This window comes from Protopterus annectens, chromosome 5.part0 (assembly GCF_019279795.1).
Source record: "Protopterus annectens isolate FY-2018-M chromosome 5.part0, PAN1.0, whole genome shotgun sequence".
NCBI classification, from domain to species: domain Eukaryota; kingdom Metazoa; phylum Chordata; order Ceratodontiformes; family Protopteridae; genus Protopterus; species Protopterus annectens.
Window position 1 is genome coordinate 652,449,846 of NC_056735.1, and position 20,499 is coordinate 652,470,344.

The following is a 20,499-nucleotide window of genomic DNA, read 5'->3' on the forward strand; positions in this document are numbered from 1 at the left end:
AACAGGTATTTAAATGTATGCAGGTTGTCTCCCATGTTCATGAAATTCTCCACAGAATGGAAAGCATCATGGAGAAGTTCACAAAATTATCATGGACCTCCTCCAAGTAGGATTAGGATTTTTAAGTTAAACTTAATTATTGAGAAACTTGTTATTTTCTGTTTAAATGCTAATTAAATTGTTTTATTTGGTTCTTTTAATCACAGTTAACTCATGTACATTTTCCTTGTATATTTCAGCTATCTGATAGACCCATTGCTTGTTTTTGGAAGTCTAATAAAAATTTGACAAAAGGAAACTATTTCTAACCAATTGCTTGCCTCTATAGAATACCATTAAAAAAAAAAAGAGAACACTTTTGGCTGACTGGAGAATAACCTGAATGACATGAAGGAGGGAAGTTGTGGATGGGATTGAAAGATGCTTGTAACGTTCACTTTTCTGGAAGAAGAATGGTTTTCTTCATGGCAGTTAAGAAATAAAGAGTCCTGCTTAAATTATTCTCTCCCATAATTTAGTAGTTATCTGTAAAATGGTTTCCTCCAAGTAAAGTAATTTCTTAAGAAAAGCCTAGACCAGGTCTGCAATGTTTCTTTTAGACCTGTTTTTCTTTCTTCTAATTTTTAGTTTCTAAGAGTGGTACAGGATATGTACAAGGGTAGTGTGACAGCGATGAGGTCTGCGGTGGGAGTGACGGATGCGTTTATGGTGGAGGTGGGATTACATCAAGGATCAGCTCTGAGCCCTTTCTTATTTGCAATGGTGATGGACAGGTTGACAGACGAGATCAGACAGGAGTCCCCATGAACTATGATGTTTGCAGATGACATTGTGGTCTGTAGTGAGAGTAGGGAACAGGTGGAGGAGACCCTGGAGAGGTGGAGATATGCTCTAGAGAGAAGAGGAATGAAGGTCAGCAGGACTAAGACAGAATATATGTGTGTGAATGAGAGGGAGGCTAGAGGAATGGTGAGGATGCAGGGAGTAGAGGTGGCGAAGGTGGATGAGTTTAAGTACTTGGGATCAACAGTTCAGAGTAATGGTGAGTGTGGAAGAGAGGTGAAGAAGAGAGTACAGGCAGGATGGAGTGGGTGGAGAAGAGTGTCAGGAGTGATTTGTGACAGACGAGTACCAGTAAGTGTGAAAGGGAAGGTCTACAAGAGGGTAGTGAGACCAGCTATGTTATATGGGTTGGAGACAGTGGCAATGACAAAAAGGCAGAAGTCAGAGCTTGACGTGGCATAGTTGAAGATATTAAGATTTGCACTGGGTGTGACGAGGATAGACAGGATTAGGAATAAGTATATTAGACGGTCAGCCCAGGTTGGAAGGTTTGGAGACAAAGCCAGAGAGGCAAGATTACGTTGGTTTGGACATGTGCTGAGGAGGGATGCAGAGTATATTGGGAAAAAGATGCTAAAGATGAAGCTGCCAGGTAACAGGAAAAGAGGAAGGCCTAAGATAAGGTTTATGGATGTGGTGAGAGAGGACATGTAGGTGGTTGGTGTGACACAGCAAGATGCACAGGACAGGAAGTAATGGAGACAGTTGATCTGCTGTGGCGACCCCTAATGGGAGCAGCCGAAAGAAGAAGAAGAAGAAGCATTATCTGGTAGGTCTTGTCCCCTCAAGTAATGCAACATTAAAAGGAGTTTCAAAAAGGCCTTTGACACTCTCAGATCATCAGAAAAGGACAGGAGTTTTAGTCAAGCAAGCTTATCATAAAATGTTTGTTTGATGCTGCTGTTCTTAAGATACAGCTACTGTATTACAATTTTTTTTCATATGGATATCAAGCTTAATTGTTTTGTAGTTTGGATTCATTTAAAAAGCTTCTCCATAGCATCCAGATATACTCATCTTAAATTTGGTTAAGGATTGATTCCTGGTAGGAGTTTGTACATGTTTCATAACTGAAAGCATTCACTACAAGGTGGAGGAGCCATAGATTATTTTTCATCACTTCTCATTTCCCACCTGTTGGTCAGCATTATTCAGACCTTTTAACCACATCCACCTTGGTCTACAGTCCTGCTATCTCAACACAAGCCCTTCTATTTCTCCAACAGTTTCTCATCAATACTTAACCCACACTTTTCTCACTAAAAGATGTGAACTAGCTCTTAGATGATTCTACAACCTATGGTTAGCAGGGAACAGTCTTTGTGTTGCACTACTAAACTTAAAGTTAATAATAATAATGTATGGCAAAAAGCTTTGGAATAAAAATCACTTTGCTTACATACATTTTGGCTATATGCAAGGCTCATCTTAGGTGAGCTGGCAACCTAGGTGAAAGGGTGCCAAGGCATCTCCTGCTGCCCACTGCCACACACACAATCACCCAATGCCCCTGCCCCCCTCCCATTCTGGCTTACCCATACCACCCAAATTACTATTTTTATCCTTTTTCTCAGTTTGTCTTGCTCCACATCTTTTTCCTGTATTTATTTAACACATTTTAAGTCGGTAAGACTGCACTCTGATAACTGTTGAGGAAAAACTGCATTAAACCAGAGATCTGACCTAGGGGATTATAGATGTTTTCTGAGGTACAGTTACATTTTTAAACAACCTATAATTAAGGGAAGGAATCCAGTCTTTGCTCTTCCACTTTGTTTTTCCTGCATCCTTTCAATATACCCCAAATGACCAAGACTACACTACAGGAATCAAATTAAACAGAGCGGTCTAGGACCACTAGCCATCCAAAAGTCATTGTATTATAGATATTCTAAGGTACATTTTAGAGTCTGGGCCTTCCTTTTGATCCATTGATAACCTGAACAAAAACCATGCATAAGGAAAGAAATTTAATCTTACTTTTATTTCAAGGAAGAAGTCAGTCGTATCCAAGGCTTTAATACTCAGTGCTATTTTGACCAAATAGCAGTACATAACAAATGGAGAATACAAATACTTGCTATGATATAAAAATCATAAATGGAAATAGTACCTGCCTCCCTACTCCACCTTAAAAAAGTAGCCAGTCTTCATGTTTCTGCCTCTGGTGTTAAGTTAGGATGAAAATTAAGAGACAAATGGTCACAGTTATATTTCAAGTTGCTGCAGTCATAACCAGTCACAAGTGGAGTCCCACAGGGTTCGGTCTTGGGTCCTCTCCTGTTTGGCATCTACTTCTCAGAAGTCAGGCCAACATGGAGGGACTCTGGCTGACCAGGTTCATGGATGACTGCAAGCTGGGAGCCATTATTAACTCCCCAAGTGATGCAGACATCTTACAGAAAGGCCTCACTGAGACCAATGACTGGTGTCGAAACCATGGTCTTAAGCTTAATGCCAAAAAATGTGTTGTCATCCCCTTTGGGAAAACCTCAGTTCCTGCAAATTACTGCATCAATGGGAAGCCCACTGCACACTGAACGCATTATAAGAGATCTGGGGACACAGGTTGAAAGCAACCTCTCCTTTGACCAACATATTGCCACTGTGGCCAGAAAGTCCTTCTATGTGGCACATCTCATTACCAAGGGTTTTACATCCAGGAAGAAAGAGGTCATCATCTCTCTCTACTCTTCCCTCATTAGGCCAGTCATTGAGTATAATGCCCCATTTGGCATGTACCTCACTAGATACCTGCAATAGCTGGAGAGGCCACAAAAGTACCTCACGGAGAGGATCCTAGAAGTTAAACACATGTCCTACATGGACAGACTAAAAAAACTCCAACTATTCTCTGTCTCATATTGTCTACTAAGAGGTGATCTCTGCTTGACTTACAAAGCCATGTCTGACCCAGCCCTGTTAGAAATGCTACATCTAAAGAAATCCCAATCCCTCCACACCACACACTCCAGAGACCTCAACCTCATTACCACAATCAACAGAACATGCTGGAGGGACAGGTTCATAACTCAGAGGCTTCCCATGCTCTGGAATAGACTTTCTATACATGTCAAGCAGAGCCCCTCACTGGCTCTCTTCAAGAGAAATCTTGATGAGTGGATGGGAAATAGACTAATGTTGGGTGGCACAATGCCAGAGTACTTCTATGGGCTAGGTTTGTAAAGCCTCCAGGGCCATTAGCCTAGTACACACCTATGAACCTATGTATATACAGCATGCATGCTCACCCCTACCTGCAAAAGACAGCCACCTTCTATGTAGCCATCTGATGTCAGACTTGGACAAAATTAAAAAAAAACAAATAGAATATATTTCCTGTGAGACATATATAAATAGAATGCTTCTTTACCCTTTCCCAAAAGATAGCCACCTGTATATACATCTGATGTTTGATCATGAGAAAAGTAAAAGAAAAAAAATTAGATTAATGTTTCTAACTTTACTTTCAGACAGTGCACCACTGCTCCTGTACAAGCAAACTAACCTACTGTGCATCCCTCTGAAGTTTGTTAGGAAAGTTAAAGAAATAATGACCACATTGTCCCCAGCCCAAAACAAGATAGTGACCTCTGAGGTTTGTGAGGAAAGTTAAAAAACAATGACATCATCTCTGCTCCTCACACAAGCTACAGTGACCTTCTGTGTATAGTGTAAACCTCTTAGTTGGGCTGGTTTTAGACTAGGCGGAGTTCAGACCCAAGGACACTACTAATACCCATGCAAAAATCCACTCATACATCAGTGGTGTGGGGGGCAGCCAGCCTCCAGAAGGTCTGGGTGTTCTATGATGCATTTTATAGTTTATTTTTACTTTATTTTTTGACAGATCACTACTTAAACTGAGCACGTGACTAGAGGTTCAGTTACTTTCATCCAGGTAGCGCGCGCACACACACACACACACACACACACACACACACACACACACACACACACACACACACACACACACACACACACCAAGCAGTTATAGCCACTTCTATGTACAATTCAGACACTGGACTGTGATAAAAGTTGATAGTCTTCACCCTTGTTTCAAACAAACAGTTGCCACACATTAAAGTATTCCAAGTTGCTTCACACAAATCATACTGGTCCTGCAAACCCAACAATTATTCCTTCTGTCTGTGCTTATTAGGTGTCTGGTTAAGTAGTCCATGTTACTTCTCACTAATGCACACTAGTCCTGCAAAACCAGAAAGTGACTGCTTAAACTGAGCAAATGACTAGAACGTCAGTTACTTTCATTCAGCCAACCCACACCCAGTGGTTATAGACTCAGGGTCATTCACCTCTTATATTAGCATGTAATTGTTCCACAGCTTTAGCACTTAAACCCTTATAGTCAGTATTATGTATCATTCTAAAATGCACATCAAAGTTTTCCTTTCTCTCTGTCTTGCTCATTCTTAATACTTCTACACATTTTAAACTTTCTGTTATTCTCTCCTATATAAAACCATTTGCAGGGACATAATGCATAGATCACAACTTTCATGTTACAATGAACATTTCCCATTGGATCATACCTCTAATCATTAATTAAATCAAATTTACCCTACTCAGGTCACAAACAAACATGATCTAATGCTTCTTAGAAAAATGGACTTTTGGGGCTGCAAGCATATGTTTTTTTTTTTTTACCATGGAACTAGTCCTCCCTCCCATCAGCATACACATTTTAGAATATGAATTAATGATAATTGTGTAATTAGAAACACAGACATAGCATATACAATGCCATTTTCCCTGTATATTTTCTATGCCTGTCAGTATTGAAACAACACATATAGGTGAAAGTATTCACTGTTGTACTGAATGCAAGTTTTAGACTAACATTAGTGCATATTCTGGGTTGTGACTTAAAGTGGCCTTTTAAAACAGTCCACTTAAATCATAACCAGGTTTTAGTTCTAAATAAAAAAATGAATTTACGTGAACTGTAACCTTTTTGTTGGAACTGCAGGATTAGATATCAGACACTTGAATAATGTAGAGTGATCATCATGAAACCTGTTAAATTTGTTGGGGTATGTAAGAACAGGGGCCAGATCATTAGAATATAACATGGCACCTTTCTTCCATCCTTCTATTCATCCATCCAGCCATCTATTTTCTTATCCACTTACTCTGCAAGGGTCATTGTGATAGCAAATTGGGAAGGGTAGACAAGACTTCCTTATCTTCAAAAACAGTCTCCAGTGAATTATATGGGATCTCTGGTCATTCCCAGGAAGGCTGAGCAATATAAACCAACCAACGTGTCCTGGATCTGCCCTAGTCCCTTTTCACAGTGGGCTGTGGCTGGAGTACCTCCCTTTTATTTCACACAGTGGACAGCCACACTAAGTTCTGAAACTGAATCTTGTTAATCTTAAGGAGCAATGGTCCTACTCGGAAGTTTTGTAGGACTGTCAAGATGCTTAATCTGTTCCAGAAAAAATAAACCTAGCTACTCTACAAAGGAATCTCTCCCCTACTTACCTAAGAGTAGAGTTTATTCTTTTCCAGGACAGAATCATGGGGTTTTATGTGAAGGTGTTGATTTTTATCTTGGTAGCTTTACACTCTGTAATTAAATACTCCACTGTACCTTGGAAAAATGGGTCACTTGAAGCTAAAAAGGATAAATCATCTGCAAAGATATAAAGATCTATATACAGCTTCCCTAAACTAAATATTTTCCAGACTTTGGCTACGCCTTGATGTGTTACCCATGAAACAAGAGGAAAAAATGATACCCCATAGTGTTGTCCTACATCCATCTTGAACATATTTAAATTAGCAATGAGTGTGTGGATATTCAACTGTTGCACTCAACTTAATATGCAACAGTGGTATTAAAATGCCTTACTCTTCTAAAACATCATGAAAGACATTCTGCAGTATGCAATCATATGCCTTCTCCAGATCCACAAAACATATTCAAACTGGTAAACTTCCATGGCACTTCCAAAATCTGGCCAAGGGCAAAGGAGTAATCCACTGCAACATGGTCAGGACAAACTCCATATTGCTCACCCTGAATCAAAAGCTTGTGTATCTAATGAAATGTCCTTCCTAGCATTCTAACAGAGACTTTTATGGGTAGGTTAAGGTACATTATCCCCCTCTATCGGGAACACACACCCCCAGTGTGCCTTTCTGAAAATGAGGACCACCTCTTCAGTTTGCCAGTTCACAAGTGCTGTCATCATAACACTCCAGAATAATAGTTACAACAAATGTAGAACAAAACTAAATTGCATTACATTACATAATCAACAAACACAAATTCAACAGGAAGCTAAGTAGTATAATGACATACATACAAAGTAAAGGATAAGGAGCATGCCAGTGTACTACTTACCTCTCTGCTGAGTTTGTGTGCATTGTAAGGTGAGGTGTACAATGACATACAAGGTAAAGGACAAGGAACATGCCAGTGTACTATACCTCCCTGCTGAGTTTGTGTGCATTGTAAGGTGAGGTGTACAATGACATACAAGGTAAAGGACAAGGAACATGCCAGTGCACTATTTACCTCCCTGCTGAGTTTCTGTGCATTGTAAGGTGAGATGTACAATGACATACAAGGTAAAGGACAAGGAACATACCACTGTACTATTTACCTCACTGCTGAGTTTGTGTGCATTGTAAGGTGATTTAAGTTTGTGTGCATTGTAAGGTGAGGTGTACAATGACATGCAAGGTAAAGGACAAGGAACATGCCACTGTACTATTTACCTCCCTGCTGAGTTTGTGTGCATTGTAAGGTGAGGTGTACAATGACATACAAGGTAAAGGACAAGGAACATGCCACTGTACTATTTACCTCCCTGTTGAGTTTGTGTGCATTGTAAGGTGAGGTGTACAATGACATACAAGGTAAAGGACAAGGAACATGCCACTGTACTATTTACCTCCCTGCTGAGTTTGTGTGCATTGTAAGGTGAGTTGTACAATGACATACAAGGTAAAGGACAAGGAACATGCCACTGTACTATTTACCTCCCTGTTGAGTTTGTGTGCATTGTAAGGTGAGGTGTACAATGACATACAAGGTAAAGGACAAGGAACATGCCACTGTACTATTTACCTCCCTGCTGAGTTTGTGTGCATTGTAAGGTGAGTTGTACAATGACATACAAGGTAAAGGACAAGGAACATACCACTGTACTATTTACCTCACTGCTGAGTTTGTGTGCATTGTAAGGTGATTTGAGTTTGTGTGCATTGTAAGGTGAGGTGTACAATGACATGCAAGGTAAAGGACAAGGAACATGCCACTGTACTATTTACCTCCCTGCTGAGTTTGTGTGCATTGTAAGGTGAGGTGTACAATGACATACAAGGTAAAGGACAAGGAACATGCCACTGTACTATTTACCTCCCTGCTGAGTTTGTGTGCATTGTAAGGTGAGGTGTACAAGGACATACAAGGTAAAGGACAAGGAACATGCCACTGTACTATTTACCTCCCTGCTGAGTTTGTGTGCATTGTAAGGTGAGTTGTACAATGACATACAAGGTAAAAATAAGGAGAATGACAAAGGCAAGTAAAACAAAAGCTAATAAATAGAGTGAGGCACGTACTCCACAAAAAGTCTTGCAAGAAAAGAGCTGAGAACAGGAACTGAATGGTGGCTATCTTGGGAATCAACCCATTTTGCACACTTTTGTCAGATTCTGATACTCATTTTTGGAGTACTGTAAATATTAAAAGATAAACCTTAATTGATGACAAATTCAGTGGGGTAGGTCCTGGTCTGGGGTTGGTGCCTGACCAGATGCCTGCAGTACAGCCTGAAGAAACAAAGCAAAGCAAAAGGTAATAGCTTTGATTGTTCAAGCCATGTGGCAACCTAGAAAAGATCAACTAAACATAAAAAATAACTAGTTTCAGCAGACCTTAGCCAGCACAGTTGCAATATGTATACAGACTAGCTAGCATTTTACACTCCTTAAGCATGCATAAGATCATATCACATAAAAAGTACCACAGAAAATGGCTTTTTTCCTTTATCATGTTTTCACTGTGACACATTTAACATGTAATTCTCACCTCTTTTTGCTGCTTCATGGATAGGTGAAACTAAATCATATTCAGTAGTAGGTCTAGCTCCATGTTCCAGCAACAGATTTACACAGGTCACATTGCCACGGACACAGGCATTGAATAGAGGTGTTTGCCAGTCCATGTTAACTGCATTCACCTATGAAGAAAATAGACAAGCAAGGATTAGACAAGTACTAACCATATTTTATTTGTGAATTCCCTGTACATATCACTATCAACTGTAATGTAATGTAATATAACTGTAATATACAAAGTAATAATATAATGTTACTAAAGCCACATTCTTCTATCTTCTATTTCTGTATCTAGGAGAGGTAAAATGAAGTAACATTATCTGTGGGCTCTTTGTGGTCTGTAAAAAGTCCATAAATTAATGATGGGCAATAGTGAATTAAAACAATAAAAATAAAAAAATAAAACAATTATAATTGGGGCATGCAGCCTGATGCTAGCATGCAAATACTATTCATACCACAGTACGTTCTAATACGAACTTACAATGCCCTTTATTATATAGAGCTATTGTGATATGTTTCAGCTTATAATCCAAGCTAATTCTACTGTGTAATAATAATTTTCAATGCCCATCCTATGATTTAACAGCAGTGTACCCAGCCAGATCAGTCTTGCACCCAGGATGCAATCACTGTACCACTCTTTAAACTGAGCCAGTTATAATATATTATCGTATTGTATTTTAGCTAAGCAGTCTTTATTTCTCTCTGTGTCTCTATTTCTCTCCTACTTGCTTTGAAATTCTGGCCAACAGTTAAAAACCACTATTTCAATGCAATTACCATTATATGCATTAATAAGGAACCAACCACAAAACTTTGAAATTCCATAAATAAAATTCTTAAACTAGTCAATACAGTTTCAAAAGTAAATATACAGTTAAATATGTGATTGCATAGAAACATATAAAGTACGTTTTAAATAGGTAGACAGCATTAGAAAAGGACTGGTTAATTACCTAGCCTGTTCTAAAATTGTGTTCTACTATCTAGAGAGTAGAAAATATAAACAGGTAAAGTAAATCAAAATTAAATCATATTTCTCAGGCACCCAGTTATGACTACCAACTCAAGTGAAAATGCTGCTAGACAGGATTATCCAACAATAGTGTCACTACACCATAATTCCTGAGGACTGTCTTGGAAGGAGTTAGCACTGGTAGGTGTGATGTCAACACCTTGTTTTTTAGCAAAACTCCCTTCTCCTTCTGCATCTGGTTAAAAAGTTCCTGCCTCCTTCTTTGTCAATCAGAATTCAAATCCAAGTAACAGATCTGGAAAGTTCTCAGCTACAGTTAATCAGGTAATACATTAAGTGGCAAAATTTAGCCGATTCAGCCTTGTTAATGTCAAAATGTGTGTGTGTGTGTGTGTGTGTGTGTGTGTGTGTGTGTGTGTGTGTGTGTATGTGTGTGTGTGCGTGTGTGTCTATAACAGAGACTTTCAAATTCTGCTGCCTTTCCCAGACAATAAAAACAATTATAGCTCCTGTATAGTTTCTTGAAACTTTCACATTTCTCATTTTAATGTAGCTTTACAGTAAAACAATGACACATTTTGTATTTTTTTTACATTTTATAGTTTTGCTGCATCTTAAACAAAAAAAATCACAAGCCTTATATACAGTTTTCTTACTTAGTTTCCCACAGCTACCACCAAGGACTGTATACTTCAGAGATAAGGGCAAAGCAATAAAATAACACGGGACTTCTTCCCCAGTACACATGTCATCCAATACATACCCTAATGCTGCCTCTATCACATAAGTACTTTAATCTCTGTTCAGCTCACAAACTGACACCTTCAAGCTTCTTCTATCTCAGTCCAGCATCATGGTCTGTCCTGTGTTTAAATATCACCAATAGGCTTTGCTTGCTTAGCATATTGGATGATCCCCTCCTCTGTGAGTTTACATAGGTCATACACTGGTGTTTTGACTTGACAGCATCTGAATCTGTTACAGACCACAGTGTTGTGACCATTGTTCCTTTATGGTACTATTTTGTATTTTAGTGAGTATTCATGGTACCTCATATAAGGCATCACCCCCATAGTTTTATGAAGTTTATTCACTCTATTATTCATACATATATACCAGTGGAATGTTTAAGGTTGACATAATGATTATGGTGTTTACTTTACAGACACAAAGTACAAGATTTGATTCTAACCTTTAAAGGGAAATTGTCTAGGTTTAAAATGGACTGCAAGGATAGCTTGTCTAGTACTTACAGTACCTATGAACCTAAATGCTCAAATGGTCCATTTTGTGTTCTAAGAATGAGAACTCAAGTTGTCTATATGTAAATGTTAGCCAGCTATAGCAGTGCAAGTAATAGTTTATGTGATGATATGGGCAAGTGTTAGCATAGCCAGCTGGAGTTCTATAAAAAATTATATGCCCTTTGTATATCAAACTGATTTACACATGATGCTTCTGTTACAAATGTATTAAAATTGTATAACATGTGAATAGCAAACTGATTTGTACAGATGCTTATATTCAAATGTAGTAGAACTGTATAGCAACTGAAAATCAAAATGTGTTTGTAAAGTTGCTAGTGTTAAGAATGTTTCAAAAGTAGGCCCTGCTGGACATAGAAGGAATATACACATGTGACTGTATGTATATTGTTAGCAAAGGACAGTAGAAGAGAAGGGGTTAAACAGCTAGCTTACTTCTTACTTTAAGAAAAACACTGTTAATTGGACCACCTGTTGGGTCATGGAAGTGCTTACCTCACAGCTCTGAATAGGACCGGAGATGGCATGTCTGGAAGAAGCCTTTGTTCATTAGCTCAGTAAAAAGGGGAGAAGCCCCAGGCACTGCCATAAACATTAGCAAAACTTTAGATATGCATCTTATCATATCCATGCTAACATGCTGTCTCAAGCTTCAAAGGGAATAGTGTGAGAACCTAGAGTCAGGTGACCAGATAAAGTCATTCTGCCAGGCATCTTCAAAATTGTATATATTACAAAGAGAACCCTCTCAGTATCGAGTATTCTGTCTTGGGCCTGACAATAAAGACTATTCACCACGTCATCTGACTTGCTCTATTAAGTAAATTGGGAATAGTAATTCTCCTAGATTCAGTCAGGAAAATATAGTGAAGCTTGGTTTCTTTATGTGTCTAAGTCTGGCCATCAATGTTATTTTCAATGTTTCTTGTGATTTGAACACTGTGGTTTACTGCAAATATATATTCAGTATTTGCATGTTCTTTTATTATTTATTATTAAATATATTTAAAACTTTTTTGTAGCTGGTTATTTTAGAACGTATGTAGCCTTTGAAAGTGCTTATATTTATTTGGTGACACTGTGTGGGCCACTCCTGAAGGCCTAGCTGTCTTGGTCAACTATTACCATTTGTATCAGTACTGATATTACACAGTATAATTGGACACCCTTTGTTAAAGGGCCTTAGAGTAGCTGATTGTGGAGTATTTCATGGCAGTGATAACTACCTTATACTCTGGGCAGAAGGGGACACAGCAGGTAAATCTGTGTCACCCTTTCCCAGGTATGTGTGTGAAAAATCAAATATCAGAGTGTGCGTGTGTGTCAGCTATTTGAAGCAGAGACATGAAGCACTGGTTTCACAGAGAGAGTGCTGGAAGACTTCGCTTGAACACTCAGCTGAGGACTTAACCCTGTAGCTGTGCTAGTGGGGAGCCTTTTTGGTGCCCTGGAGGGAGACAGATATAAAGAAATCCAGAACCTGGACTGACTGCATTCCATGTGTGCTTTTAAGGGAAATTGTACTTTGTGAAGACAGCTGCATCTGGAAAAACTGTGTGCATCTATTTCCCTGAAAGCAAATGTTCCCCACAGGTGTCACTGGTGAGGATTGAAGCTCCTTGATCACTGGCCCAGAGAGGGGTCATCACAGTTTGCACAAGGTAATATGAACTACTTAGGGAACTGTCTCCATGCCAGACAAAGATTATTGTAAACTAACAGCAAATAAAGTGCAGCATATGTACTGTTAAGTAGATATGGGTCAGATATTTGGTATTTTGATGGCTGCAGCATATGCAACAGAAATGATGGAAAAGCATAGCATTTACTCACAACCACTGCTGTTTTAAAAGTTTAAATAGCATATATATATATATATATATATATATATATATACCCGTGGTGGTGGTGCTGTGGTAGCGTTGTCGCCTCACAGAAAGACGCTGTCCAGTTCGATTCTCAGCTAGAGCGTCTTCTGCGTGGAGACATGCATGAATGGGCGTACCTTTGTTGAAGGTTGTGCATCAGGGCTGGTAACTCTGCTCATAAAAATCAACTACCAATCATTAGCGGACCGGAGTTCCACTGTGGCGACCCCTAACTGGGAAAAGCCAAAAAGACGCAACAACATATATATATATATATATATATATATATATATATATATATATATATATCTTCATTGTCATTTCAAAATAGGTTCTTTAAAATGTACTCTTACACAAACTAAAAGTTAAGAATAGTTGCTTTATGAATGAATGACTGGTGATTCAAGTACTTTAGCAAAAGTGAGAGCTAATAGTCTATCCTCTGAGACTTGTTGTAAAGTATAGTAATATATGCCAGTGCAGTACACGTTGTACATTTTACTGTGTACTATGTTCTGAAGGAAGGTTCTATTTTACAAGGCTTCTGGTGAAATTACAGATGTTCTTGTTTTGACTGCCAACAATAGCAAAAGTCAGCTTTTTTACAGTTCTGTATTTGTCCTTTTCCCTGAGGGAAATAACCATGAAATTAGCATATATAGAGAGAAATAGGGGATGGGGCGGCCGCGGTGGTGCAGCGGTTAGCATTGCCGCCTCACAGCAAGAGGTTCTCTGGTTCGATTCTTGGCTGGGGTGCCTTCTGTGCGGAGTCTGCATGTCCTCCCTGTGGGCACATGGGTTTCCTCCGGGTGCTCCGGTTTCCTCCCACATCCCAAAGACATGCAGTAGGTGGATTGGGCACTCTAAATTGACCCTAGGTGTGAGTGTGCATGTGTGTGCCTTCTGTGGAAGGTTGGGCACTGGGCTGGCAACTTGACACTGTAAAACTCCACTGCCGATCTTGAGCGGACAGATGATCCGCTGTGGCAACCCCTAACCGGGAAAAGCTGAAAGAAGAAGAAGAAGAGAGAAATAGGGGATGTCGCATGAAAGATGCAGAGTGGGTTACCCCTCCCCCAACAAAAGCAAGAGTAAAAATAAACTCACTTTAACCATTTTCAGTAGTGGTGAAAAGAATCAATTACAATAAATTGGGGCTATTTTGCAAGGAAGATAGCAAACATAAAAATGAATGTCAAAGTTCCAAAGTGAAAAAGAAGGAACATTCTGAATTTGAAATGCATGTCATGAGATCATTATCCATCGCTTTGAATGTCTGCTAGGCATATAAATTATATGTTCTGGTTTCACTAGCAGCCTAGATGCTTTCAAACTTAATACACAAGATTAGGTGAAGTCACAGAATTAACCACAGTTTTTTTGAAATGCAAACCTCAGCTTGTCTTCCTGAATCCTCTGCTTCCACAGAAAAGAATATAGGTAAGATTTTCAGGTTTTTGCAGGGTTTCCAACCAATTCTGTACCATACCCCCCACTATAACTTTAACTAATATTCCAACTTTGAGAAAAGGGGACATAACAGTATTCCCATTTTTTTAAGCAGCCTACCTTACCTAATTAGAGAAGGCTCCTTTATGTGTATTCCCAAGCATGCGGCTGGCCAGACCACAGACAATTTGGCCCAAGGATGCACATATTGCATACCATGGAAAGCAATGGCTTCTGGACAGAAAATACTGTGATCCAATCATTCCAATGTTTGACTAACCATCCAGAAGCTTTCTGTACATACAGATCTGTGCTTGAAAATACTACAGCTGTGCAGAACAGCAAAATTTGTAGGATAATGAAGAAATAGACTGTTCATGCCTCTCAACCTTTTAACACAAAAAATCTGGGCAAAGCCAAAAATAATGGAGGTACAAATCCCCCAAAATAGGGACAATTTTTAAAATATTGCTCTCAAACGTATACATTTGTTAGAATAAAAGGTCTTATATTGCCATGTATTTTTCTGAATGATATGAAATCTGAAAATCAAATGCTTGTTGTTATCAATCCTGATTTGCTAAAAATCCAGAAAACCACAAATTTTGAGGAACAGACCAAAACTATGATGCAAAAATCTGGACATTCTTCAAAAATCGGACAGTTGAGTGGTATGAGACTGTTCTTCAGTTCTTCACATTCACAACTCTTTACCATGAATAAAACCTACACAATCCATTTCAAAAGTGAGATTAACAAGATTGTTTCCAAAACTGTTCTTTTTACATTTTGATCTCAACCCACTCATTGAAGTTGAATAATTTTCTTTACCCTCAAACCTTGTGTCTATGTTGCACACAAGTCTAAAGTTTAAACATTTACTTGCATAGCGCAGATATGAAATGACCATTTTTTGCTGCAGCTCTAATTTTCAAGAACAGTAATAAAGAATGTACAAGCTTCTTTCTCTTAATCATTTACAGAGCTTTAATTAGCAAGTCCCTCTTGTGGAACTGAACACTATGACTCAGATAAATACTTTTTTCAGAAATACAAAACTAGCCTCTAGTAAAATAATTCCAGATATCTGCATGCATTCTCTGTTAACCAATTTCTGGCACAGTCAGAACTCTTAAGGGACAGAGAAAAAAAAAAAAAAAAGAGTATAACTGTCAGAATTCTTCAACTTAAACAGAAAATGCAATTCCTATAATTAGTTTTCTACAGCCCTAAACCATCTTGCATACCTCAATTGCACTGTCTCTTCGTATCTACTTACAAAATGTAGCACTGTAGAGTTTACCAAAGCTCAAGGGCTTTAGAAGTCCACATAGGAAAGCACAACTGCAGATATTCCCTAGGATTCATTAACAGTTGTGTAGGCTTTGTGCAAATCCTACACAATTACAGCCTATCAGTGCGATGAGCTGCAGCGCTCACTGAACATGCATGCTGCTCATCGGACTTACACATTTACACGCACCATTTTGTGGCCAGCAACAGTGCTGGCAGCCATGAAATGGTGCTGGGAAGCATGAGCACACAGTGTAAACAGAACTACCTGCCTGTAGGCAAGCCTATTATGCAAGCACACACTTTGACACCGTATATGAAGTAAGGGCAAGCCAAGTACTAGACTTCAGATGCAGGGGATGTTAAATGGGAAAAACGTACACAGAATGCAATGTTAAGAGTGCGTGCATTAGTACGAAGGAAGGGTAAACTGTGAAAACATACTCAGATAATGCATTCAAAAGTAATTATGTCCCAAAGAAACATTTTAAACAGAAAGATGCCCATATTGCTGTAATAAATAATCCTGTTGACAATTCTTTACCCATGACTAAAAACGAAAGTGCTAACAATGGATGTGAGAGGGACACAATACAGCATTGTAAGAAAGGGGAGTAAATGCAACATTAATGCTGATAACATGCCAAGTTGACATAACAGTTAGCAAAGACAGTGGATACATTGGGGGCTATCTGCATATACTCCAGTTATTGAATATGACATGAATATACAGGGAATGTATGTGTGATAACTGACTGTAGTGTTGTATTCTTAACTTCATCCTGTATAAACAAAAAAGAATGCTCCATACAGTTCAGTTGTGCCATGCAGATCAATAAGATGCAGGTTTTAACATTTGTTGCCATCTGACAACCATAGACAGGGGCCAGGGGATATATATTACCTTGACACATAATTTAGACAAGCATGTGTGTTATATTCATGTGCATTTTAAAGAGTAATATAATAGCACTCAAAATACACAAATGACAAATGGCAAGACATATCTGATGACACTGCAGTAGATCAAGGTCTCCCATTTGCAAATGGAGAGCATCTACCACATGATTTTACTGGGCATGCTCACAAGACATTAGCGCAAACACTACCATAACAGCATGTGAAAAACACAGACACATAAGGAAGTGTCCTAACACAAGCTCAATTGCACTTTATGATGATCTGGCATCATGCCATACAGTAAGAAATGTTATGCAAGTCTACATATCATATAAAGCTGTACAGTGTACAGACAATTACAATAATACATAACTGTTTGGAGGAAGACCTGTAATACATTGCATTCATATTTGGAAATGAAGTAATACCTGTGAACAATCAATGACATACTCAACATTTGCATCTTGCCAGACTCAATCGAACACATGCCAAGACAGACACTAGAAAGATTTGTATCAACCTTTGATGCCACAGAAATATGCATATTGTGTGTGTCATGGCGAGCACACTTGTAGGGCTTACAGCACTTCCGTACTGTAAAGGGCATGGATTCCCTACATTGCAGGGTGATATACTGCCCTCTGAATGTGCTATAAATACTCCTGCCTAATACAGTTATCTGACAGACAGATGTTACCAGATTCAAACCCCTGCCAATCAAACTACACACTCCACAGAGCTGTGTATTGACTGCATCTGCCACATGACATAGAAATGGATCTTGTCACAAATAAATGAAATTTATGTGTGAAGCAATAAAGGACATTTGAGGATAATTTTCACAATATGATTTTGTCAGAATGTTGACAAGGCGGTAACTATGTTAATGTTCACACAACTGTAAGCATTGCAATATCAATGTTTTTTGGCCAAGAAAGCTGTTCCTGTTGCTTTGTACAACATCGTCCCAGAACAGAAACACACTATTTGTGCAGATATGGTATACAAGTCATTACTGAATGCATGTCCCATAGCAGCACTCACACCACAGCATTCGCACAACTGTTTCACTAGCAGGATATTACAAAAGGACTTTATATTTCTTTCTCCAAAGTAAAAATTTAGAGTAACAACTTCATGTAGTGTCGTTTGTGTAATGTCAGTTCATGCATAGAATGTTGCCCTTTGTTGGAATTGTACAGCTAGCTATGTAAGTTCACCGACTATCGACGTGTGCATGAAAAACATGCACCACAGTGGTAGTCTTAACAAAACTGTGACACTCCACCTATGTAAAGTTATTACATCATATGATTGTGTTGCAAACAAATTCTATGAGATAAAAGGCATGGGAAGGTTTCTCCCACTGTAATTGCACCCATTATAATAGTTCTGGATGTCATTCATGCATAACAGCATTAGGACACACAATGCAGTGTATGCTTTGAACACCTCAGTATCTGATGACAGAAGCTACATGATATTATATAAAATGAAAATGCCATGGTGAAAGTGTTGCTACAATTGTGAGATATTTTGGTATTTGAAGCTGTGACATCATGTAATTGCTGCAAGGGATATATGTATTTAATTTCTTTAAAAGACTGTTGCTATATGTCTGTTTCTCACACAGCATTGCCTGTTATTTATACCCAAACACACATCATGCGTAACAGAGTCATCACTGTGATGGAAGAATGGAAATCATGCACAATGTGTGTATAATCAGGGATTCCAATATAGGGCTTACTAAGGCAACAACAGAAAGAACATTGTCTGATGTCCTCATAAAAATATGATTGTAATAATTCCCATGTGTGTGGTTTAAAGGAATTTTTGTTCTTCACCTATTACACCTAAAACATATGGTTTGTTTTATTATTATTTATTATTATTTATTATGTTCAACTTTATATTCATGCACCCCTTATTTAGGGGAATTTTTTATTATATATAATGTATATATGTATACTCCAGTATGCTCTACTTTGAAGGAGCTCATTTAGCTATTCCATAGATACTAAAGTAAAGGTATAAGTACTGATATCATCTGATAACAAAGTTAAAAAATCTAGATACAATTTGTTGAATATTATAATAATACCTCTTTTTAATTACTTGTATAAAATTGTTATGATATTTCTCTTATATGTTAAAACAATAAACCTGTTTTGAAAAAAAAAAATACAGGAATACCCTTCGTAGTTGTCATGGGAAAGCTAACTGTCACCCCATGGCATCATCATTACCCCACTAAAGCATGTATGTGTGAAAAGTGAGCTTAAATGTTCTTGTAAGAGGAATCCCCAGACATACATGTACACAGTAGATAGCTGGATGGCAACATTGTTATCTACATGCACATTCACTGTCATACTAACACAAGTGAGTCTAAGCAGTAATGGCTGGATATAAGTAGACCTAAGATCACAAGATACAGAGCACTACCTATATCACACCCGCCACATGACATGTTGTTGTACAGTTGTAAGACTGCACATTTGTATGGATGAAATCACCATTCCTTAATATGTTGTTCATTTAAAAAGTATGAATGTGGTTCAAGTGCACAACATACTGCATGCATTAAGCCTTCTCGCACAGCACGACAGACAAACATGCAAATGCAGTGGAGAAAGATTACTGACACAGAAGGGAAAAGATACATAGATGGGGGAGAGAGAGGCAGGGACCAAGCAGCTTCTGACAGAAACAGGATAATGGTGGCTCATAACAATAAGTAGACAGTAGCTACACATAAAATAGTGTACTAAAAGTAGCCAACAACAGTTTGCTAATGCCTGGATTAGAACCCTTGAAAGTATGTAAAAAATCAGTCTTTACACATGAGCTTTATCTCATCATACCACAAAGGTACTCCTACTTCACACATTTTAAATCACACAATTGTAGGCACAATAAAAACATACTGAAGCAGAAAGGGTGAAGAGAGACAGTCACACACACACACACACACACACACACACACACACACACACACACACACACACACACACTGATGGAGAAGGAAATAGCAATAATATTATTTCTGGGACATGTAGGACCATCTTACTTATTTTCTTATTATTAAAATGTCATGCTCTGTACAATAAAGTGCTTGCTATAGGGTGCAACAAGGGATAAGCCATGACACCCAACATAAGCAGAATATGAGAATATATATCCCACTCACACTGAAGCGTCTCAGGCTGGGAAAACAGAAGCAAAATCCTGTAGACATCACCACAGCAGAGAATGAGCAAGTTCCACTGGATTAAGAAAATGAGCTTTTATTGATAAAACAAATAAAATACGATAAGCGCTTTCGGCATAAACTGCCTTCTTCAGATCGTGTAATGTAAAGACCAGCAATGGTTTAAATAACATTGAAAAAACAATCATAATGAGGCTTTAGTCACTTCCTTTATCCTTTGGTTTTTACTTCCAATCACAATGTAGCATCAGTGAACTTATTTGCATGAGCTAAGGAGAACAAGATCTTGTAATTGGTGCTTTGATGTTAGCCAATCATTTGTCTAACTAATGGTATTATATCCGGTCAAGATGCTTCTATGTTTTACTAAGGGTTCAGAATTACTGTTCTGTTGACAACCAATCATACTTCACATTGGTTGTTATTTCCAATCGCAATACAGCCTTAGTAAGCATATTTGCATAGATTGAAACTGCTGTTTGGACTATAGCCAAGACCAATCAATCATATGTCCCACTTTGGTTCTTACTTCCAACCACAATGTAGCATCAGTAAACATATTTGCATAAACTAGAACTGCTGTTTGATACT

General features: G+C 38.4%; 1 protein-coding gene across 3 annotated transcripts in view; it reads right to left on the bottom strand.

The window, feature by feature from the left end:
- The window catches only part of LOC122802732 (ankyrin repeat and SOCS box protein 9-like), a 553,320-nt gene that overhangs the window by 403,193 nt on the left and 129,628 nt on the right, over positions 1 to 20,499 (bottom strand). For all 3 annotated transcript variants that reach the window (XM_044072497.1, XM_044072495.1, XM_044072496.1), the window contains one exon: positions 8,912 to 9,062. In XM_044072497.1, the coding sequence (XP_043928432.1) occupies positions 8,912 to 9,062 (151 nt within the window). The remainder of the gene's footprint in view (positions 1 to 8,911; positions 9,063 to 20,499) is intronic.